The sequence below is a fragment of the Phoenix dactylifera genome, chromosome 7, assembly GCF_009389715.1.
Source record: "Phoenix dactylifera cultivar Barhee BC4 chromosome 7, palm_55x_up_171113_PBpolish2nd_filt_p, whole genome shotgun sequence".
NCBI classification, from domain to species: domain Eukaryota; kingdom Viridiplantae; phylum Streptophyta; class Magnoliopsida; order Arecales; family Arecaceae; genus Phoenix; species Phoenix dactylifera.
The window spans coordinates 5,087,026-5,111,524 of record NC_052398.1 but is presented as its reverse complement, the minus strand read 5'-3'; the positions used below and the strand labels follow the sequence as shown (position 1 = coordinate 5,111,524).

At 38.3% G+C, this 24,499-nt stretch overlaps 2 protein-coding genes across 5 annotated transcripts; one reads left to right on the top strand and one right to left on the bottom strand.

The window, feature by feature from the left end:
* Positions 1 to 976: 976 nt before the first annotated feature.
* LOC103707048 (serine/threonine-protein kinase STY13-like) lies at positions 977 to 13,371 on the top strand. 3 transcript variants are annotated; one of them, XM_008791390.3, is made up of 3 exons: positions 977 to 1,213; positions 1,659 to 2,629; positions 12,767 to 13,371. In XM_008791390.3, the coding sequence occupies exons 2-3, from the start codon at positions 1,719 to 1,721 to the stop codon at positions 13,104 to 13,106; spliced, it is 1,251 nt and encodes a 416-aa protein (XP_008789612.1). In that variant the 5' UTR covers positions 977 to 1,213; positions 1,659 to 1,718; the 3' UTR covers positions 13,107 to 13,371. The 3 variants fall into 3 exon arrangements, with proteins under 3 accessions (XP_008789612.1, XP_008789613.1, XP_026660428.1); XM_008791391.4 differs by lacking the exon at positions 12,767 to 13,371 and adding an exon at positions 4,473 to 9,949; XM_026804627.2 differs by having other exon boundaries at positions 982 to 1,213; positions 1,644 to 2,629.
* Positions 13,372 to 14,655: 1,284 nt separating this feature from the next.
* On the bottom strand, positions 14,656 to 23,159 carry LOC103707047 (YTH domain-containing protein ECT4-like). Of its 2 annotated transcripts, XM_008791389.4 has the most exons (9): positions 22,914 to 23,159; positions 20,529 to 20,605; positions 20,278 to 20,455; positions 19,593 to 19,669; positions 19,157 to 19,499; positions 18,951 to 19,069; positions 17,273 to 17,806; positions 16,905 to 17,117; positions 14,656 to 15,471 (listed from the first exon to the last, which is right to left on the bottom strand). In XM_008791389.4, the coding sequence occupies exons 1-9, from the start codon at positions 22,948 to 22,950 to the stop codon at positions 15,112 to 15,114; spliced, it is 1,938 nt and encodes a 645-aa protein (XP_008789611.1). In that variant the 5' UTR covers positions 22,951 to 23,159; the 3' UTR covers positions 14,656 to 15,111. The 2 variants fall into 2 exon arrangements, with proteins under 2 accessions (XP_008789611.1, XP_008789609.1); XM_008791387.4 differs by having other exon boundaries at positions 18,951 to 19,499.
* Positions 23,160 to 24,499: the final 1,340 nt, after the last annotated feature.

The window sequence follows — 24,499 nt, the reverse complement described above, 5'->3', positions numbered from 1 at the left end:
TTCCTTGATCCTGTATAAGTACCCAAGATCTACCCAGCGAATAACCGATGTGGGACTAAACACACGCCCGCACCTCTCGAATGATGATCAGCATATGAGGCGACCCAATTGCAGCTCAGTTCGCCTCCTAGAGAACATGTTTGACCTGGACAACATGACACTTCTGCATTATCCGTTGTGTGACACTAAGAAGCGGGTGCTCTGGCACCTCTCGCCTCTCTTCCCGTAATCGCTTAATCAACGCAGTTGAGTTCCTCTCTAGAATGATGCAGTCAACTTCTAGTACATATTTCGCCATGAAGAGTTTCTTCCATACTGCCTGAGCTCCACCCCAAAAGTTAAAATCTGGAAGGAGCGACGACCCTCCGCAACAACCAGCCTGAAACGGTGGTCTCTAGTCACAAATGCAATTCTAGTCTTATCACCACCGGTGGGCAGGCTTCCATCTTATTTTATCTTAAGATGGTCAAGCGATGGAGGCTTCCAAGGAATTGTCCTCTCGTTAATTCATCGTTAGCACAAGCAAGTATGATATCGGATTGGATGGAGTTTGGCTTTGCGGATTGCAAAAGTTTCCGTACGGAGTTTGGCTGCCTTTGCGGGTGGATCATTCCGTTTGTTTTCACGCGGAGGTGAGCGGATCCGGACTGACGCACGCGGATAACCGTAAGGCAGAGCTTTATTACAACGCACGCGGATAGAAGGAAGGGTGCATCTGGTAAAGTGGTAAAATTAGGCTAAATTAGGGGCAACGTAGAAGTATACCACTTCGAGAATATCGGTAACTCGCGTTTTACTCGTGCTCTATTGCCATTCATCGAGGAATAAATCGCGATAAAATGGCGACATGCGTTGCTGCTTAGAAAAAGGAGACCGCGGACCGCGCGGTCCAAGGGCAGTAATTAAATAAGCATAAAAGGTAAATAGGTAATTAATTAGGCTAAAAACTGACAGAATTATAAATAAGGGGGAGGATTAATTAAGGAGGCAGGAGGACGCCAAAGCGAACGGCAGGCGACGACGCCCTTACTTCCTCCGCTTACCGGTCGTCGTCTCTCCTGTCTCCAAAAGGGGGAGAGAAGGAGCTCTTCCAATTCCCTCGCCCGAGGCTCATTCTTCCCTTCTTTACCCGCCGATCTCCGCCCTAGGTGCCGGAATCCCGCCCCAGCCCTCCGCCCCTCTCGTCGCGCTGGAGGAATCCCTCCCGATCGAGGTACGTATCGCCGGAATAGGTGGTTCTTGGGCTCCGATCGGAGAATTTGTTGTTTCTATGGTTTCTTTCCTCGTTTCTAGGTTTAGTCGCTGTCGTTCTTCTCCTTTTTCCGTTTCTTTATCTGCTATCTTCGCTGTGGCGTTTGTTGTGGATGTATTGACGGTTTATCTGAGATTGTTGCTCCCGGATTGACCGTTTTTGGGGGTTGTTTAGGGTTCTTGGTTTGGGAACAGTAAATTGGGAGGGTTTTAAGTGATTTGAATCGCTAATTGACGGAAGGATTGGAGTAGTAGGGATCAATTATTAGGGTTTTATCTCTGCTGATGTAGATGTATAGGTGCCCAGAGGGGGGAAAATGAAAAGAATAGTTGGAATTGTTGATTTCTGTAAAAAGAACACTGACCGCTGATCGGAACTGGTCTAATTCTAGTTTCTTGTGGCTCAGATGCCACGGAGCGTGTGAGGACTGGAGCCGTGAGCATTTGAAAGTTCGGCTGGATTAGAGATGGTGGAAGGCCCGAAATTTACTGGACTCATGATGGGTGGCGGCGGCGGCAACGACAAGGGGAACAACTTCTATGACATGGTGTACTACCGGAAGCTCGGGGAGGACTCCAACATGTCCATAGATAGTGTAAATAGCCTACAGACTACCAATGGTGGAGGATCCATTGCCATGTCGGTGGACAACAGCAGTGTCGGGTCGAGTGACTCTCATACTGGCATCCTCAACCATCCGGGACTCCGCCCCATGCCCTTGGCCAATTATTCTGTGAATTACAGCAGATGCCCTGGCAAGGTGTCTCATGCACTCAGTGACGATGCATTGGCCAAGGCGTTGATGGACCATGATTCCCCAACAGAGACACTCAAGGATTATGAGGAGTGGACCATTGATCTGGGGAAGCTCAACATGGGAATGCCCTTTGCTCAGGGGGCTTTTGGAAAGCTTTACAAGGGCACTTACAATGGAGAAGATGTTGCAATTAAGCTGTTGGAAAGGCCAGAGAATGACCCGGAGAGAGAGAGGTTGATGGAGCAGCAGTACGTGCAGGAGGTCATGATGCTGGCAAACCTGAGGCATCCAAATGTGGTTAGGTTTATTGGTGCATGCAGGAAGCCGATGGTTTGGTGCATCGTGACCGAGTATGCAAAGGGTGGCTCAGTTCGGCAGTTCTTGATGAAGAGGCAGAACAGATCGGTGCCACTGAGGCTGGCTGTCAAACAAGCACTGGATGTTGCTAAGGGAATGTCCTATGTGCATGGACTAGGCTTTATCCACAGGGATCTTAAGTCAGACAACCTTCTAATTTTTACAGACAAATCGATCAAGATTGCTGACTTTGGAGTGGCTCGCATTGAGGTGCAAACTGAGGGAATGACTCCAGAGACTGGAACTTACCGTTGGATGGCTCCGTAAGTAAATAACTTTTGTCCTTATTGTTGTACTGTCATAAGAATCTCTTAAGATGCTTGTATCCTTGACATGTTCTATTTTTCTCCCCAATGTTTAGTTCGAACTTGCCGTGATTTAGCTAGAACTTGCTTCTACCAAAGTACGACTATTTGTTGCATGCATGACTAAATATAGTGGGATTTTGTTTATTGTAGAGTCTTTAGATTAAATATTTGGTTTCTTCTCTCACTTTTGGTTTGTCTATATGAATATTTGCAACCATGATGACAGTCTTCTCTAATTCTGGAAAACACTGGGATCTTGTAATGTCATGAACATTAGTTTTTGTTTATTTGCCAATATCACTAATGATTCTTGCCCATGTGCATGATCATGCCACCTCATTACAATCTTCTCTATCACCACTATCCTTTCCATGCCTTTTTATTTTCTAACCTTAGTATCATTAATTAACTTAAAGATTTGATGTTACTGCAATTGTGACACATCTTCCTATCATGTACTTGATAGGAGAAATTCTATTAATGTTGTGTTACACAATTTCTCTATAAGAGCATTTTTGGAGTTTGTAGGTCATGCTAGGTGTTGCTCTAGGGTTATAAACTTAGTAGCAGACATTTAATAATAAACATGTGGATAAAGGGTACCTTTAATATGGTTGGGTTTGGAATTCTCCAAGCTGACATGCATATGTTATAGTAATTAGCAACAAATTGCTGATGAAGTCATATCTGATGTTTGTTTGATTACATGATTAACATGTTAATGTTTATTCATTCATATAAGTTCTTAGGTCATAATTTTCCACTTAGTCATTCCAATTTGGATTGAGCTAACCTTAGCAAGCTAGCCAAGCTATTTATGTCAGGATTGCAATTTTTGAGATTTGTATAAATAAACCTTAGATTATTAATCCAAGAATTGGTTTTCCTATGTTCTTTAACTTTTGTTTTGTGTTGTTGCTGATTCTTGGATCTAGTATTGGCTTCTTGCTGTACATGTATATATAAAAAATCATCTGAATGCGATTTCAGTAGAATACTATCTCGGCTTCCACTCTCATCTAGGTTTACAAACCTTGTTGTGAGCTTCTTTGATCAAGTACCAAGGACAATGGATTTGTTAGTTCAAGAACTTGATAATACTTCTTCACAAAGACTTCTAGATGCACCTCTTTTTCCATGCTTATTGTCAGAACATCTATCTGCCACAAAGGTTTTAGGTCCTTGTCTCATAAATTTCAACTAGATGAAATTTGTTACATACTTTCAATGTAGAGTCAGGGGCTTTCTCTACTAGTACAAAATATTCTTTTTCTTCATACTTATTTATTGGCGATCATTTCTCCTTTTCCCACTTAAATTCATATATTTTTGTGCAAAATATCTAGTGGGCCTATAACTTTGAGGACTAAAAATGATTTTAATAGAGTTTTCTAGTTGCTACGCCTAGAGTTTTCTGGTTGCTACGCCTAATATTAATGCTTAAAGTTTTTATAATATTCAAAAGAAGTAATATCGTATCTTCTTGATATAATTTTAGTAAAGCCCACTAAATTATAACATGAAATCAGTAAGTTATCCAATCGTGTAGAAAATCAATCTTTGTCCATCATTTCCTTTCATATAATGATGTCCGCTACCATCATTGATTTAAATTGAATTACTAAGAAAGTATATTTAATTCATGCTTCCCGATGTCATTGGGTATCCATAAAATAGTTACTACTAGTGAATTTGGTTTTAGAATTTGATTCCATATAAGTGGGATTAAATGTTTTGTGCCTTTTTTGCTAAGTGAAAACATAGTGTGGTAATATTTTTTTTCCTTTTCCTTTATTAGGTATTGTAATGGGTTAGATTGCGTTCTGGTTGGGCAGCCTCTATTATCAAGGCTCAACTGGTTTGCTTACCAACAGGCCGCACATCTGTGACCAAACACATATGTGGGTTACTTGACTCAAGTAAGGAGTAGATGAGAGGGGAAAGGATGAAGAGAGGAGAGAAGGGGGACAAACAATGACGAGCTACAACAATTTGACAAGCAACAAGCTTTGGCGAGGTGGCAATGTAGTGGGGGTGACATGTGATAGTGGGGTGCCATGGAGGTCATGGAAGTAGAACTGTCTAGAAGAGATGAGGAAGTAGTCGAGGAGTGTGGGGAGAAGGCGACAAAAAAAAAAAAGGAGTGGGAGGTAGAAAAAGGTGAGGAGAGTAGAAGGGAGATGAGAAGGAACTTGCTCCAGGTGTTGCTTAATGGTGGACATATGAGAACCTCTTTTCACTTCATTTTTTTATGTAATCAATTTGCATATAATATAGACTGTAAAACTTAGATAAAGTCACCATAAACTAGGGACTTATAATTTGTTGCTAATGCATCCAGTAAGAAAAATAAAAGGAGGGTTTTTAAATAAAACACTACCTATTTAGTGAAAAATATATTCTTGTTGCTCAAAATAGAAATAGTTCAGTCTACTTCATCAATAGTTTAGGTGTCGTTTTCTGTTGGTTTTCATGGATCAGTGTATCTTATTCTGCTGGTTTGTGCTGACAGGAAATGGGTATACCATAGGGGCACACGTACCCATGTATTATGTGTGTCTTGATGTGGATTCATATTGTTTTGTGCGAAAACATGCTGCTCTAGCCCATAGGGGCGCACACCAATATTGGCATGCATGGACCCATTTTGTTTGCTAGGAGCCGTAGCATGTCATTGAGAATGTGACTGACACCGCTTGACATGGCACTATACATACCATTTCAACTGTAACTGCCATAGACATGGCTTGCTGTTTTTTAATACTTGCCAGTCTGTACCATATGGTATGCCATGTTATGCGGAGCTATCGATTTAACCTAAAGTACTTGTGCCCGATGCTTAGACATCTGTATTAATATGATTATTTAGCATGGTGGTAATTTAGGTGAAACATAAAGTAGTTCTAGCTTGCCAGCACGGCTCCTCTTTTCTCGAGAATTTGTACTTGTCTTATCAGTGCATGGACAACTATCTCTGCAGTACAGGTTTAGGTGTGATCTCAGTGGGAAAACGGGGGGATCCTACTGCTTGAGTCTTCTTTTTTGTTGCTTTTCTTAGAGGTTTGGAGAAATCAGCGAATTCTATAAGAAGAAATTCTTAGACATCAGAAGGATTATTTGCTTAGACATGTACTTACAACCCAATACACGAACTTGAGTCCATGTAAATGAGGGCATAGTATGATGGTATATATTGTTATGCAATATGCACATGGGTTCATATTTGTCCTTGCTTATTGGAACAAATTGGTACTGGATGATCATAACCCTATTTTCTCAAATTGTCTTCTAGCCTATGATTGGCTTGCATTGTATGGTATCATATTCTTATGTGCTAGCACATAGAAGTAGAGAGAGAGAGAGAGAGAGAGAGAGAGAGAGAGAGAGAGAGAGAGAGAGAGAGAGAGAGAGAGTGTAAAAGAAGCAAAAGATGTGAAAAAAGAAAGATATAAAACAAGTTCCTTGTTGTTTGGCTAGATAATTTTATGACTTTCACTAGGTTCATTTTGGTCATTGCTGATTGACACAAATTACTACAACCAATTGTAACGATAGTTTGCCATTAGGGGGCAAACCTATGCAGGAAACAATGCAGATGCAATAAACAGGAAACTATGGTTAAGAAAATATCTTAATGCCAGAAACGGAATACGATAGTAAAGAAAGCAAAAATATTATGCAAACCACATTGAAAAAAGAGCATAAAAACCATTGAAAAACCATTTGGTAAAGTTGTTTTAAATGGATTTCCACTAATTTCTCAAATTCGGATCAATTTGACAACTAGCTACAACTTAATTTACAAATATCGATAAAAACTCTGATTTTGCTCGTATGTGTTTTCCTCAAAGCAAATAAAATTGGCGATTTATCCCAATGGTTTTATTATAATTATCAAGAAGAATCTTTGATTTAGATATTTCCCCCTTCCCTTTCACTCCTCTCTCTCCTCGTCATAATTTTTTGAATAACTTATCCATCGGGAACCCAATTTATAGAAGTTTTCTTTCTTTCCAAATTCAGATTTCTGAGTAATTTTCCCAAATGAATTGAAGGTTTCCCAATTTAGTTTACTGGGAAAATCCTAATTAATGAGAAATGGGTTCCCTGTAACAATGATTTTAACCCCTACAGTTTGAAAGGATCTTGTCACATGTGATTGTTATGGCATGGTGTGGTATCTTATGGTTATGTACCGGCACATGGAAAGCAGTAAATGAAAAAAGTAAAAGGAGCAAGCAAAACAAGTTCAAAGAAAGATGCAACAAATTCCTTGTTGTTTGGCTGGATAATATTGTGATTTAGACTAAGGTTCGCTGTTTTGGTACCGGATCCTGTTCTGGTGCCACACTAGCATAGAGTCGGTATGGTACGGTACGCGATTTTTTTGACGTACCGAGTGTCGGTACGCCACCGATATCGGCACTGAATCGGTATGATATGGTACGTCCGGTACTGTACAGTTCGGTATGGTACGGCATACTATGATTTAAACCTTAAGACATTTTTGTTACTAAAAAGGATGATTTTTTTAAACACTCGTTACCTCTTAGAGCTTTCACTGACGCTTGCAGTGATTAGAACTTTCCCAATCAAGATTAGATGACAACTATGGTCTCTCATCAAAACTCTTCTTCCCTCGAGATGCATTTGACAAGAGGTGAATGCTCATGAATGTCTTGGGCAATCTTTAAGTATATCCTTAAGGATAACATGTTCATAAGGATAGCTTTCAAGTGAGCAAATCTAATGTCATTTTCTACCTCCCTTATCTTTATCGACTTCAATTGCTGCATTGTCTGTCTTTTTTATCCCAATGAGTTTTGGTGTGGCCTTTCATCCAAGATGCACTTCTTTGAGCCTCCTATTCACTACAGGTGTAGATTAGATCTCATTTTCTTTAATCTTCCTATTCACTACTTGCATATAGGAGATCTTGTTTTCTTGTTGGTATGATCTAGTTTGCTGCTTTATACACCTCAAGCTAACTAGCTATTTTGTCCCAGATCATGTTCCCATGTGTGGGTTAATCCAATCTTGTAACTTTTTGAGTTACACTCAGCATAGATCATATACTAGAACCAAATTCTTGTGGATAAATGCTATGTCATATGTTTGCACTAAATTAAGTTTCTTGATAACAATAGAGAAAGAAGACAAAGGTGACTTGTTAGGGATTATATTAACTTATCCGTACTTTACTTTCTGATATAAATTCTAAATGACAGAACCCATACAACAGTATGTTCTAGAATTACAATCCAAAACCATTATGACTTGCAATGCACTTCTCTAATGGTGTTTTTGTCATGCTACAGTTGCAATAGAAGTGCAATTTATATTATATGGGTACCACTAGGAATGGATTTCAATTTGACTTTGGTTTTTGATTTGTGCCTTAGACTCACAAACAGTTCCCTATATCGAACCTTCTCATATTTCCCCTTCCAAAAGGTTAGGGAAATTTCAAAGAATTACTTTTTAGTTGCCTGGACTTGAACTACAAATTAGGATAGGTCTACCTGCAGAACATTTGGAACCTCTTGGTTTCATGGCATGAGCCTTTGTTGTCGAAAGATGCCGGCTACCAGTTGCTAGTGGGTTGGATAATTTCATCTTTAAATATGTCATGAATTTTAAGATGCCACCTAAGGAAACTTAATAAATATCTTTTGCATCTCTATGGAAAAAGTTTGTTTATCAATAAATATTTTATATACAAAACCTAATGTCTGCTTGGAACAAATAAAACATAAAATCAAAACAATGGCAGATGATAATCAGTTTATGCATTTCATGTAAACAACAAGCCTTATCCCATGCAATCTTTGTTTTCCTACTTCATTGTTGCTCTATTTTTCCATCCAAATGATATTTAGGGATTATCCTATCTCCTGGACATTATCTTCTTGGGTTGTTATATATATGCATTTAAATTTTCTTTTCAAAGTTACATTGTGGTTGTAAAAAAATAGAAGTGGACATTGATAATTGTCATAAATGCTTGCACTGAACTTTAATAAACCCTAATTTTGCAATCATTGTTGCTACATGACAGTGAGCTAAATGGTCTTTCAGTTATTGACCTTAGTTGAATTGTCAATCCATCTTGCGAGCATTTGATGGTCCAATCAAGATGTTAGAAGGAGAGGTTCGGGAGTAGTTATCTTCCAATATATTGTCATTTTTCTGATCATTAAGATCTTAAGAAAGACAATACCAGAGAGCTTGACTTTCTGCTTCATTGCTAGTGCTAGTCCACTGATCTTGATACTGCAAATTATTCCCGTTCCCTAATTTTAAGCTTAGGGTCTCATAAAAAAATGTTTTAATTACAACACAATCTTCTTGGGAGAGCTCTATGTGATATGAAGTGCCAAATGTTTCTATTTTGGATGTGGAATAACTGAACTGATATATGCATGAAATTCATAATTTAAATATAACAGTAACTAAGCTTGACAACCGCACATGATGGTTTTCCTTTTTGGCTACTGACTGGCTTTATACAATTAAGAAATCCTGCACATTTGATGATCCTTCATTTTTCTCACATTCCAAACTTCCAGATTAATACCCATCATCTATCCTTTTCTTGAGGCATTCGATCACTCGTCTATCATTTTGCGATATTCTGCTGAAGATATTTGTTCATTATGGTTGAAGCTTGTTTTCATTGTTATTTATCAATTTTATTTATTTGTGTATCTAAAGATTTTAGAGAAATGAGAGCACCTAGTTAATGAAGATCTGAGGCCCTACAAAGGAGAGACGTTTAAATCTGCATCAAAGGTCTAGAAAGAGAAGGGAAAGAAGAAAACTGGTTGAAAAAAATTGCGGAAAAAGATATGAGTAATCTTGCGGCAACACTGGAAGCTGTATTTATATGAATATTTAGTAAAATAAGAATTCCTTGTTTGTGAGAAAGGGAGGATGACCCACCCAAACTGTAATTACCTACGTTAAGATTTTCGGAGATGCACCGAATCGAACCCCAAACCTCTGGTTGCTAAGCAGAGGAATGTGACCTCTGGGGCCTTCCCTGGTTCATGTAAAATTAAGGATTCTTAAAATTCCAATTTCAGATAATTGGGACAAGGCCAGATGGTTTTGTTTATTTTGATGGGAATAATGGTTTTCTCCCACTAATTGTTAAGTGACGTAACATGTATAAGAGAGCACAAATACAATCGAATTTCAGGTATGGTGCATCTATTATTCATGGATGGCCTATGATGTAATGATCTGGCGGACTGAATAAAGATACTTGAATTATGTCTTGTATTTTCTTAAAGCTTAAAGAGGGATTGAGGTTTTATATAAGTTAAAATACAAGGAAGATAGTTGCACAGATCCTTGCAACTTCCTAGCTGTTTGATTACATATCTCTATCTTCTGCTATCTGAGGCATCTGTTAGAAAAAAAGTAATATCATTTCACAATACTGCTAACATTACAGAAAAAAGAAGAGTTAATAGCTAGGTAAAGGCTTGTGTTTGGTTGAAATCAGTAAATACCTATAATATTTTCACAAAATATTTTGCCAATAAACAAAGCATTTTTTGAAAGGTTTAAGAACATATTCATTTATAGTAAAACCTTGGACAGACCTTTTTTTCTTTTTTACTTTCCCAAAGAAGTAATAGAAAAAACATACTTGCATACGTTCAATGCAAAACACAATGAACCTAACATTCATGGCAGCCTGAAGTGCCTACACGAAAGGATCGTTCATTAGGTTTTAGAAGAACAAGAATACCTGCTTAGGAATTTGTGGAATTTAAATGAGTTTCATAGAGAAAAGAATGTAAATACATAGTGCACACTGGATCATTTTTATTAGGAGACTGAGAAAGTGATATACTCGTGGAATGAATTAGCCGGTAACCATGAATTGAATTTTGATAGGATTTACAGGTAGGGGACAGGAGAAGAAGTAATTTTGTCAAATTCTATTTTTGCATGTTCAGCTTGCAGTATTAAAGATTTTTCTTATAATTATGTGGGCCCTGAGGGTGCCAAGTGGTTGAGTTGCTAAAGCCACTGGGTGTTATATCCTAATGAGCTGGGTTTGATCCCACTATCACCCTGATTTTGGCTTGGTTTCCTCCCATCCTAGTCTCAAAAAATTAAAAGTCTCTGCACCTGTCCTATTAAGTGGTGGAACATTGCCTGGGTAGCCTTTCATGGTCTATGTTGTGGGGTATAGGGAGAAGAAGAATGGTCTTTATAAAAAAGAATTTCTAGCTGATATCTTAAACAAAAGTTGAAATTCATTTTTATGGTGCAATTGTGGCCCAAAATGTTCATAATTTTCAAATATTTCTTATGATTCCTTTATTGAATTGGGAAGGTCCTAGACTTCTAGTCCTTGTGTTAGGGAGATTGTTTGGAACCCTTTTCATACATTTCTTTGTGTTTTAATGTGCAAGATGATAGCTTTCACTCTGTTTGTTTCCTTTTTGGTCTATGCATATCTATACATCAGTGGCCATCTGTACTACATTAGGATCTGTACACGTGTGGCCTCTGCATGTATCACTTTCAAGGAAGTTATGTGTCATAACTGCTTTATTATTCTAACAGTTTAGTGCTGTCGAGCACAAATTATACATTGCTATTTTGCATAAGAACAGACTGGAGAAGATTTTCTGTTCTCATGCATGAGTTCTTTAATTAGAAAGTTCCTGTCAGGAAAGCTGCCAGGTATTGTGATAATTAGATTCATCATCAAATGCCACCTATCTCATGTTCCTTCCTTTCAGGAAAGCTACCAAATTATATTGCTCGTTAGCTTTAGCATCACATGGGTGTAATGATCTGTTATCTCTTCTTCACTGACCTTGTGTGCTCTTTAATTATTTAGAATATGTGATTGTTAGGTTCAGCTTGGATGCAGCAAAATTTCTGCCTTATCTCATTTCCACTATCCCTGCAAACTTTGATCATTTGAGAAAAGTGCTCATACTCTTGTATGCTTATGGTTCCATTTTCTGTCTTTACCTGGTTTGCTTTTTGTTGCTGAAAATTCATTAGCATTGCATTGGTTCCAGAGGAGTCTTTATTCATTGATAACTGAACACCTGTCTTACTGATCAACAAGAGATAATCTTAATAGCTTCTGCTCTGGCCTATCATTTTCATTATTGATCGGTATTATTTAATCCATATGATGGGAATTTAATTCTCATCTTTCCATTTTACCATCTGATTGTCTCATGTCCAGCCACTTGTTTAGATAATAATGCAATTACTTCATGCTTTGTTAGAAGGAGGATGTTATGATATGCTTGATTGTAGCTCATTTGCTTGAATATCTTCCTCTGTGGTATTGCATAACATATTGGTTACCGGATGGTTTACTTCTTTGCTACTGCATGTGCTCTTGCAGCTCATTATGACCCTCTCCCTCCATCTCCCCACCCCCCTACAAAAAAAAACACACACACAAGAATATAGGCATTGGTCCATATGGTTGTGCAATCAAATTTTAGAACTCCTGAAAGAATGTGTAATTAACTGTATGATTGTTCAGTATTGTTCCTTGTATTTCAGGCGTGGGTATTAAGCTTGGCATTAAGCATATGAAGCTTGTTGCCTGCTGTAATTTCCAGGACATGATTTCATTTGAAAAAAAAGGGTTTTCTGATATAGCCATGCATAAGTCAAGACGTATGTAGTCTAGATGGTTGAATGTGTGCTGGTTGAGTCTATAACTTGCTGAATTTAGGCATATTCAGATATCTAATTTGTAAGCTTAGATGGTTGGTTGACTGCGTGCTAGGTAAGTCTATAATCTTGAGCACTGTTGCACCCTCAAGCATGCATTTGACATTTTGCTTAGCTATTAATGTGGTCTTTCAAGATAAAATACAGGGCACAGCATCTGTCTGTTGTTTATTGATCTGTTGGGGCAATTTGTAATTACTTCCGAGGACTAGCTTAACTTGTATTCTCTGTTTTTCTGTCTGCTTATATTATTGATAATTTGATACTCTGTTGTTCAAGCCATAGTTTCTTTCTTTCCATGTTTCTACATTTCCAGTTGCTGCCTAATTGGACTGCTTGAGGGCTTTTTCTCCTGGTCTGCAGGGAAATGATCCAGCACAGGCCCTACAATCAAAAAGTTGATGTCTATAGCTTTGGTATTGTCCTATGGGAGCTTATAACTGGTATGCTTCCCTTCCAGAACATGACAGCTGTTCAGGCGGCATTCGCTGTCGTCAACAAGGGTGTGCGTCCGGTCATACCACAAGATTGTCTCCCTGCGCTTGCTGAGATAATGACCCGCTGCTGGGATGCAAACCCTGATGTGCGCCCCACGTTTGCCGAGGTTGTCACGATGCTAGAGAATGCAGAGATGGAGATTATTAACTCCGTCCGCAAGGCACGCTTCCGTTGCTGCATGTCCCAGCCGATGACCGCCGACTGAAACAGGATGGAAGTTAAAAAGAGTGAGAGAAGTGTATCTACCAACTAGAGAACTGATTGCTGAAGTAGAAAAATTTGTTGCTTATGTGGGTCCTTGTTGCTTTACCTTTACAGAAGGTTACCTTTTAGATTTACTCTAGTTTCTTTCTTGTGGGATGCTCTGCTGTATCAAGTTCCATAGTCAATTTGTCTTTGTTAAACATGGATGATCCCATCTTCTTACAGGCATACATGGAAGAAAGATTTGTTTGATTGGTAGAGCTGCATATTTTGCCTGCTTGTCATGTATGAACTCTCTTTGGCGTGCCCACATGACATGCCTGATACCATCTTCTTGCAATCATAGATGTGATACGAAAGAGGATTGTTATGAATTCATTGGGCAACCAAGTTAAGCAGACTTAAGACTGATTACCAGAGACTGGTGGCTATACGTTGTATGAGATCTGAATGAATAATACGTCGGTTGCTTACCGGGATTTGTGGCCTCTTGCATAGATTATTGCCAGAAAAAGAGTTGGTCTGCCGGGGGGAGAAAAAAAAAAACAGAAGAAAGAGTTTGAGATCGGGACACAGCAAGCATGTGGAGTATCTGATCTCCTGCAGAAGTTATTGCAACATCAAGTTAAAAACAGAAGAGTGATGAATCAAGGCAGAGAAGGAACCAACCTGAGCAGGCATCACGAATAAATCTTTCATATTGAAATGCTGCTTGTGAGTCATTTCAAAATAAAAGGAAAAAAAGCTGTTTAGGAGGTTTTTCCTCCTCCAGCTCCGCTAGAACCATATGATCGGATCCTTGGATTCTTCTACGATTAAGTGCTACTTCTCCAAGAAATGCCTTGGTGAAATTCCTGCGTGTTAGGTAACCGCATCTAGGCCACAAATTTTTCTGCTGCCAATAAGATTCTTTGATTTGCTGTACTTGGAAGCGCTTACCTCTCCAAGAAATGCCTTCTCCTGATTCAGGTGCTTCTAGAAGACGTGTGCATAGGATTGAATGGTGTACCACGAAAGACTTGGCCAGGAATGACACCACATGACCAGAAAGGCGAATTTGATTTCTGCCAGGCTTAGCATTAATCCTTCAGGAAACCCGATCAAACAGTTTGGATTCCCAGATTTTACACCAGATGGTAGACCATATCTTCTGATGACTCAGACCATTCAGAAATTTTATTCAGTATCACATACAACATATAATATAGCACATGCCAAAAAAGGCAACAATCCCTTTTGACAAAGATTATATAATCAAACTACAAACTTTTGGTAATAACTTCCATAAAAGGTAATGGCAACTACTGAATCTGCATCAGAGCTTTGTTAAATAGGTTTGAAGGATCAAAATCTCTACGACTCTCAGATTTGGAAATCTATCAATCATAGGATTACAACTCACCATGAAATTTATGAAATTTCATCGGATGGATATGGTTGGACACTTGGTGATGATGTGTACTCTATCCGGTAACAATACACAAGGAAACTCTGATCAAAATCAAAGTATATCATAACTACACCAAAGGAAGCAGAACCCACTTGGCCAGTAACAGAATAATGCTCGGAATATTTATGCTTGTTCAAGGTGACTGATTCAAATTTCAAAATTGACAGTATGAGACAATACAAAATGTTGGATATGACTAGAAAAGATAGCTTATTCATCTGGCATCCAAACTGGAAACTTTACAAAGGCTTGCATAAAACTCCAGCCCCACTAAAGGCTTGCCCCTAATGCAACAAGGACAATAACACCAAGAGGAACAAAAAAAAAAAAAAAAGAAGGGAGGAGGAGATAAATTACAGCTCTAGATTGGTGAGATCTATCTAGTGTACAAATGCTCGAGCAGCCCCCCTCTTTTTCCTACCAAAAGCCTCATCCATAATTACCACTTCGAGCATAACCATTCGTTGCTGCTTCCAAGCTTCAGATGTCAAACCACAAATAAAGATGCCTTCAGGCAGAAGACAAGCATAAAGCTTTGGCAGGAAACCAGCGGCTGTCACAGTTGCAGTTGCTCACTTACCAAATCTTGAGGCTGAGCAGCAGTCGCATTGGTGGAGCTGTTTCTAACTCCAGGCGGGTTTGCATTTTTACCTTCTTCCAACCGGACAGCTTGAGCAAAGCTCTTTGAAATTTGCTTTATGACATCACCAGAGATGGCTGCTGGGTTCCTTTGCTCATTGCCAACAACTGCTGAAGACGCCACTGTAGAGTTGAATGGCTGCTGCTGCTGCCGAGCCTTCCTCTCCTGCATTGCTTTCTCCCGCTCCTCATAGAAGTCAAAGTCATCAAGAATTGACATGTCAGCCTCATGATTTTTGAGAATGCTTAGCATCTCCAAACCTTGTTCCAGTTTTACCTGAAGATTCAACCCCCAACAATAAACAATGTAAATAAGCCCAGAGAGAAGACAAGGAGAGAGCTCAAATTAATAGCATTAAAAAGGAAAGCTAATAATGAAATGTATCAACTCATGTTTCACATAGTAATGGAAGCTTGCTTAGTTATTAATAAAAGGAGAAATTGTCCAAAAGGAAAGGTTGCACTGCGAGAGCATCATTTTGTTGCGGTGATCTTATGAAACTCAAGTATCAGTTTATAAATGTTTGGTGCTTACTTGGTTCAACCATGATCTAAAAATTATTATTAAAAAAAAAAAAACAAAAGCAGCATTATATAGGAGTTCAAGTGTGCCACCTGTGTCCATCAGCACTGTATCAAACCAAGCCAAAATAATGGCAAGATGGCTTCTAATCAGCAAGGATAGTGTCTAGACCTTATTAATTCAAATTTTACAATGAATAGTAGCCAATATGGTCTATATCCTGAGACTGAAAATCTCTTCAACCTATGTTTGTAGGTGTATGAACAAGTTTGTACACATATGCTTGAATGTTCATGTATGTATACCTACATTCTTTATGCAGCAGATTGGGCGGCATTCTTTGTGCCCAACCATTCGGCCAAGGTCAGTCGTACCACCCCATTCTGCCCGGTACGGGACGCACCATACCATACCGGGAGAAAACTAGCATGAAACATACCTTCAAGTCGATATAAGCCCCATACTGAAGCGTACTGAGGTGCGTATCGGTTTGTACCAAGGCGTACCAAGATAAAAATTAAGAAAAATGATAAGAAAGCTATTTCGGCGAGGTGTACCATACCGTACCGTACCGCTAAGGTACCAATATGGCAACCGGTACCGAGATAGCAGACCTTGTATTCGGCATCGTGACTTGGGATTCTACTGCATCTATCCCTACACCTCTCTGTGATATTTTGTTCTTTGGTTCTTCAGGTTGTAACTACTCTTGGGCTGTGTAATTCTGCCGCTTTACCCAAAAAAATGTGCATACATGTATATGGATAGAGCATATGGGAGAACTCCCATAAATGTAAGTTAGGAGATTTCTATACAAAAAATATAATAGCAAATGGTTTGGTGTAACTATATAACATACTGATACTACTGTATCATTCATATGTTAGTATCTTCTCACTTTAGTGTCCTTTTCCTGGTCTGACCATAGAAATGCTGGCATGACAAAGTGAAATGCAAATATGCAAATCTAACATTTGGACGTCTAGTTTCAAATAACACAAGGGCAAAGGGTAAAGAACATCAGAGTGTAGCCGATAACTTTATTCACATAATTGAGCTAACTACATTCATAACACATATTCTACCAGATTAAAGAAATTACTCTTGAGAAGTAAATCAAGAATGAAACAAGTCCCAAAAAAAGAAACCGGAAGCAAAGAGTTCCAGACTAAGAAGAAATATCTTACCTCCTGGGTGTCTCTGCTATTGGTTACTGGCTTATTGTCATTGTTTTCAAGGATGATATGGCGAAATAGATTGTTCGGCACATCTTTCACAATATGCCACTTGACAGGAAACTGACCACTCCACTTGTCTTGCTGCCAATAGTCCACACTCTTCTCAAAATCTACAGGTCCAATCATCTCAGCTACCCCACAAAACTGTGCACTGGCATTTACCTGGATATGGAATAACAAAACAAAATACATCAGTCCAATTTATAAAAAAAAAACACTTTAAAACAGAGATGTATAACAATGCGATCTTGCAAAATTACACTTTAAGAAAAGACACTGAAATTGAAACAATAAAAGGGACAGAATTCTGGAGTTACCGAGAAAAATAAGAAAACTGGACATGGATTGTCCTTTTCTTTTGCCTCATGATAAGCAGAATCCAACTTCCTGTTCCCATTGGCAGTGCTGGCCCAAACTTCATACTTAATACTCTTATGGACATTGTCCTCACTGTAAGATTTTATTATAAAGAACTTGGCATCCTTGTACTCCGTAACAAAGTCCGGATTATTGTATAACTCACGATTAGCTTTTGTAGTAGAACTGTCATTTTTACCATCCAGTGATGAGTTCTGTTCCACTGCTGGATTCTTTGGTCTAGTAGCCCGTGGCCCTCGGTTTTGCTCACAGAGAAAGTCTGGAGTACCATTGCAACTACACGATGAAGCATTACCTTTTCCTCGCCTCCTGCCTTTGTCAGCTGCACTCAAACTCCGTACATTAACTCCCAAGCTGGGAATGGAACCCCCAAAATTACTGCCCTGATGATACATCCCACCATGAGAGTACCCTCTGTCATAGGAACTAATTGAGGATCCAAAACCATAGAAGGACTTTGGTTGCTGTGGAGCCTGAATGTTGTTGGAAAAAAAAAAGAATACATTGTAAAAGCTAAGTCAGTAATGTGATGACTTAAAAGAATGGCTAAAGAAACTGAAGCTTTAATATAGCAATTTAGTCTTGCAAATTATAAATAGATCTAGCAATAAAGTAAGCTGTTATTTTTCAAAAATAAAAAATTAACTGGCAACCCACTGGTACAAATTTCTAATATTTTTTCATTTTAAGATACCATACCAAAGTAGATCAGTATATAAAATTAAGATATCAAATGATACCTAAATTCAATAATTAATTGCAAGATCAAAGCAATGCCAATGCAGATCTCAGGGCCCAACAGAAAAGATCAAGAGCTGCTGTCAATTAGACACTGCATCTTGAAAAGGAAAGGAAACAAGCATAAAATATGACATCATTTTTTTCCCCTGTTAATGCAACTATATTGCCTGCATAACAGTGTGCCTTGACTAAAAAACTTTCAAAAGATGACAGATAACCCTTTTAGTTAAAGTCATGGAAACCTGCGGGTGGAGGTGTAATGAAACACAACTAAATACTACCATACAAGGAGGCATGCCACATAGAAAATAAAATCTGTATCACAGAAGGATGCGGGGGCATAATTTTACAACATAGTAGATGGACAACGAAACACTAGAATTTCAATCTTGAAATCAAATACAGCTTACCCATTGTCAAAAAGAATAGAACGAGACATCAATATCATGGCTAGAATAAAGTTTAGGAAGTTTCATAGCTTCAACCTCGTCGACGACCAGTTTAATGGAAATACAATAAGTAAATCTAAGAGAACTTACTGTTAGCATAGTTATTCTTCTTTTCTTCTACTTCACTTTATATTACTTTCTTTTTTCCTTGTACATGGCAAAATGCCATTATGTGTTCACAATGATAATCAAATAATCAATCCATCTCTTTTACAAAATATGAAAAAGAAAATCATAGACATGATAATAACACTTGGCATGTTACCATGAGCAGACAATAATTTACACAAACACCCACCTTACAACAATACCCAAATTATGGAATTTTTAGATTTTTGGAGAGGGAACAAAGCAATATATCACATAGCTTCAGATGTTTGCAGTCAGTTGCACAACAGTAGAAAGAGGACATGGAAAAATGCAATACCATTCCAGCTAAAGGCATTGTGCTTTGCCCAAACGATACAAGTGCACCAATTGGTTGAGGTGAAGCTGCTGGTGACAATGGAGTCAAAGAACCCATCCCATCTGGTGATTTCAACCAATCTGACCAAAACCCGTCAGAGCCAAAACCATCAAACTCTTGCCTTAAATCAGAGAAACCAGGATTACCAGAATTTCCAGCAAAGCTACCTGTACCGAAAGAACCATATGAAACGTGGTAACCAGGTCTTGGTCCAAACAGCATGCCATTGGAATTCGAAGTATCGGCAAGAAAAGCTTCTTGGTGGTCAACTGGCATGGTTAACTCAGCTTGCGAAACTGGAGTTGGAGAAGTAATATATGGCATGCTAGGAGGAACTGGTTGCTGGTAGTAAGGGCCCGAGAATGGGAAATGCTGAGGAGTGTAAAGCTGGCCATCTCCACTGGCAGAAGGTATAGGAGTTGTAACCGGAGAATAAGGTCCATAAGGCATCTGAGGACTGTACCCATATCCAGTATGGAACATGAGAGAGGGATTCTCATTGTAGATACCCTTCAGTAGAACAAGACAAACAAGATAATCTTGTAAAACCTAAATAAGGAAAAAAGGTGTGAAAAGACACCAATACTGAAGAATTATACTTACAGTTGGTCCAACTTCCAAGCCATCAACATTTAAAAACCGCGGATATTCTTCAAACTCACTAGTAGCATTTCCATATCCTAAAGAACCACACAGGCTTATGCTCCATGTTAGTTTAAAATTGAAACAATAAGAAAACAAAAAAAAACTTCTTCAAAACATATTTTTAACAACATTTTCAAGTCATTTTGCCTTGCTTGAAAGCAAAAGAACCATGTGAAACTTTTCATGAGTAGAGGAAAAAGCAAAGGAGAGACAGGAAACAAAATTGTGATTCTGATTAAGTATTTAGATTTCAGAAATTGATACCAATATCAGATTGCAAATGTACATTATGCTTCACCATATTCATCACAAATATGAAAAGGTAAAATAGTATGTGCCTCAAAGGCATGCAATGATCCAAGAATGGTCAGTGATGGCGGATCTATTTTCAATAATTTTTAAAACATTGTCCAGGTTATGCAGTACCCTTTATGCCACATATACATGCACTTCATAATCTTATATCTAGACATGTACAAAATCAGATTTAAGAAGAATAAAACTCAACACCAAAATATAACTTCATAAGAATACCAAAAATGTCAGGCTTATTATTGACTGACATCTGCTGTACATGCAAGTAATTTGCACTGGAAAAAATTTCTAACACAAAACCAATAAGGGTTCAATGATGCAAACTAACCTCCATAGAAGAATGTTTGTGCCTGAGGGGCATAGATGTTGGGCGGACAAACAGCAGTGCGGTCTCCACCTGCATCCAGAGAACCCAGCTGGCCTGGGGCATCTTTTGATAGATTCACGGTATTTGAGTCATGAGCAACTTTAGGTGATACCACTTTCTCATGTTTGGCAGAAAGTGGCTGGCAGGAAAAAAACAAAATCAGCATCAGCTCAAACTTTATTAGCATCAATGATATGCCGATAGAGTAATACCTGTTCTTCCGAATCCTCAGCACTAAGTGATTTCTGCTCAGCATCTACCTTTGATGATTCCACTGGCTCAATTGAGTCTAATACAAGAGAAAAATGGACAAGATAAGTTTTCTATTGCTAAATAATAAAATTATGGCATAGAGAGAAATTGTATACATACAAAGACAATTTTATGTTGATATTTAGTTATATGAGGGAGTAGAGTATGTTCTCAACCAAAATGGGGAGGGTCTAAAGGAAATGAAACATAGAAACTGTTTCCAAAGCTTATTAGTGACAAAAGAATAGCTTTCCAGATGGAGAACTCTGTAAACTCTCTCATATATTTTCTGTATCACAAAACTGTTCTGGGAAATTTTTGTATAATTCCCTTCACTTTTTGACCAATGTCAAAAACCTCTTCAATTTCTGCAACAATCACATCAACCCAGTCCAGCAGTGGCCAGTTCTCCACAATATTTCACCACCACTAAACTTCCTCCAGCACAGCCCCCTTAACCACCAACGAAATTGCCGGCATGGAGGCATAACCTAGAAACAATCTTCATCACAAAAAATATCACATGAAGTGACAAAATCAGAGTTCTATAGGTTAACAAAAAAAAATCATAAAGGTCAGTACATAAAAAAAGGCACATCTAGTTATCCTTTTGCATTAACATGCTCACAAGGCATCAACTACGATCCGTTATTCCCTGTCAATACTTTATTAAACCCTTTGACAAGTGGGGTATGTACAATAATCATACAGGGAGAGATTCTTGTTATCATAGTTATTAATCAAATTTGCACTATGTCTCGTGAAACATCTTGAACTTTGCTTATCATAAAAATATGGGTTTTTTTGCATCAACACCCTCCTAAATATTGAATTTTGCATCCTTCCAAAACTGATATTTGTATGTATACTCTTGTAAAACACTTGTTTTGCTATTTTACCCTTTTTTATCTATGTTTTTGCATATGTACCCACACCATCTAACACCGTTAAAAAATTAACGGTTTTAAATTAAAATGACTAAAATACTCTTAATGGGTAGATGTGAAAAAAGAAACATTTATAAGACGATCGCTATGGAGGATAAAAAAAATAATTTCAAAATTCTATTTTATTTTTAATTAAAATAAAAATGGTTTTTCTTAACGGTGTTAGAAGAACCGTTATATTAGGAGTATTTGTACAAAAACAGTGTTTTATGAGGGTGCAGAAATAAATATAAATTTTAAGACGGTATTCGCACAAAATTGAATTTTTAGAAGGGTATTCATGCAAAAAAGCTATATATATATATATATATATATATATATATATATATATATATATATATATATATATATATATATATATAAGCATATTTCTCTTTTTGCCAACTGAGCAAAATCATAACAAAAAATAAGCACTCATCTCAGTACCTGCGACCATTAGAAATATTGATGACAAGCATAACACCATAGGACACAATTAACCTTATAAGAAAAGAATGCCTCAGTAATGGAAGGCACGCACAGTATCCCATTAGATTAAGCAGGTAATCCAGATCTGAGAACAAACCCAACTGTTTCTGTGATAAATTCAGTTCGGATCATCAGTCAGATCTCTCTCTTCTGAAACTTCAAATCTCTCCGCTCAGAAACTTCAAATCACTGGCCTTGGCATTAAGAATTCATACTGCACTCCTTGGAGGTCAAACTTCTTATTAAAATATTGGGTGAAAACTAGAAGCCAGATAACATTGACAGCATTGTAGAACTTCAGCTATTCTGGTGACCGTGGACCTATTTGCATAAAAAGTGGAAAAAATATACACAGCCTACATTGAATAAATCTATACGGGCATATCTTACTTGGAAGTCACGGCATCACCAAATTCATACTGCAGTTTTGGATCAAACCAAGTCATACGGTAGTCGCAATCTATTACAACATACAAAATAATGACAATTTCATGATACCTCACACATGAAGGGGCTAATTAGATATTACTTCATCAATAGTAGGATATACCTACGGGGAGATCTAAGAAAATTTCCCGTCAAAAACACCTGCCAGATGACGAATCCAGATAAGCATGGTAACAATTTATCCAATTCCTTCCCCAAGATCAAACAATCCAAAAAGGAACGACGCACACCAAACGAATCAAACCAAGATCGACTAATCCTCTTCTCGAATAAAAATAGAAATAAACCCCGTTTCTTTTCCAAGAATTGACCAAGCCCAGATCGCAAAAATCGAATCAAAGCCCATAAAAAGACTCCTTCCGATCCAAACGAGACAAACCAATCAAGAAAATATATATGCCAAGAAGCATGACTCGAAACTCACATATATACTTCCAGAACAGTGAATCAGAGAAATACGAATGAGAAAAACACTTGTCATACCAATTCGATCCGGCCCTTGATGAGTCGCCCCCGCCATCTGGACCTAGATCTCGAGTACCCGCCTCCAAAGGATCGCAATCCGTAGTGGATTTGGCTCTTCTACGGCTCTTCTACTCCCTCCTCCCCTCCACTTCTGCTTCAATCCCCCTCGCGTGATCTCCTCGGAGGGCGATTCGGCGAGGGTTTTAGGAGCCTTTTTCCTCCTTTCCTTCTACAGAGAGAGATGCGAGGAGAGAGAAAAGGGAAACGAAGCAAGTGGGGCCTTTATTTATAAATAACCGGGGTCGGACCGGGGTAAAATGAAATAATAATAATAATAATAATATAAGCTCTTTGTTTCGTCCATGAGCGGGGAAAAGAGGGGAGGGTAAACTGGTTTGGCGCGGCTGGGATACCGATGCGGACATTTGAAGAGACTTCGAATTCGACTAGAAAGTGACTCGACGGTGGAGCGTGTGGAGCTTCGGTCGACTGTGAGGTTTAAGTGTTTAACCCAGTCCGGATCTTCCGTGACCGCGCGGTGATTGGCCAGGGAGGTCCATGGGGCCCGCGAGGTGTTGGCCATGTAAGACGCACGCTGATTTTTTTTTTTCCAAGACCGGTGGGCGGGCCCACCGAGGCGATGAAAGTGGCGTTTTGACGTGGAAACCGTGGGGAGCGTGGTGTAATCGTGGGTGGAATTAGTTTCCGTGTAAAGTGTGTGAGAGATCTGAGTCAAATTTCAGTGTTGGGATATTTTTTTTTTTTGTACATGTTGGGATAAAATTATTCATTTTATTCGGATTGGTACTACAAGGAGGAATTGGTCAGGAGGCAGGGGGATTTTGAATTTGGAATGGGGACCTCAGGCACACCAGCTTGGCCACGTCAGCTCTGCCTTGGGGAAGGTGCTGAGGTGGATGCTACCGGATAAGAGTCGGTTGAGGAGAAATCCTTGTCGTTAGTGAAATTGAATAGTTCAATAATTTTTATATATGCCCTTATAAATATAATCTATTACATATTTATCCTAACCCTCAGATTGCAGAGATACTCGTTTCATTAAATTTTAAACTAATGGGATTAATAAATCACTATTTTAAGCAAAAAAAAACTTTATTATCTTTTTTATATCAGTATTTATAAAAAAAACTTATTCAAAAATTAATATTTTTCAATATAAATTAAATGTTAAATTTTTCAAGAGTATTATCTTAGATAAAATCAAAAAAAGGTTGAGAGAGAGAGAGAGAGTATGTATCTTCGATTTATTTGATTTCCATTGATTGCAATGCTCAATTATAGCATAGCACTTAAGAGGAGCAAAAGTGCTGGGCGAACCTGCACCTTCTCTTCCTCTCGTACTTCATGCCCATGGTTCTACGATATGTCACAAATTGCTCCTCAAATCTTAAATCATCTAAAAAATTCCCAATCCTAGTTATGCATTTAGGTTGATTATAATCCCAATCTTTAGTCAAATTATGCGGAGAGAGTTTTAGGGTCATTACAGGTAACATGAGAGACCTAGGAACATGAACATGAAGCATTGTCTTCTAATTGTATCCTTCTGTAAGCATCCATGTAGAGCGATGAATTTGTAGGAT

Bases quoted from the DNA above. Each gene is read 5' to 3' on its own strand.
- LOC103707048 (XM_008791390.3), top strand. From the start codon at position 1,719: ATGGTGGAAGGCCCGAAATTTACTGGACTCATGATGGGTGGCGGCGGC. The intron at 2,630-12,766 runs GTAAGTAAATAA...CCTGGTCTGCAG, and splicing joins ACTTACCGTTGGATGGCTCC to GGAAATGATCCAGCACAGGC.
- LOC103707047 (XM_008791387.4), bottom strand. From the start codon at position 22,950: ATGGCGGGGGCGACTCATCAAGGGCCGGATCGAATTG. The intron at 17,807-18,950 runs GTATTGCATTTT...AACAACATTCAG, and splicing joins CAATGCCTTTAGCTGGAATG to GCTCCACAGCAACCAAAGTC. The intron at 15,472-16,904 runs GTAAGATATTTC...TTGAATCTTCAG, and splicing joins ATAGCAGAGACACCCAGGAG to GTAAAACTGGAACAAGGTTT.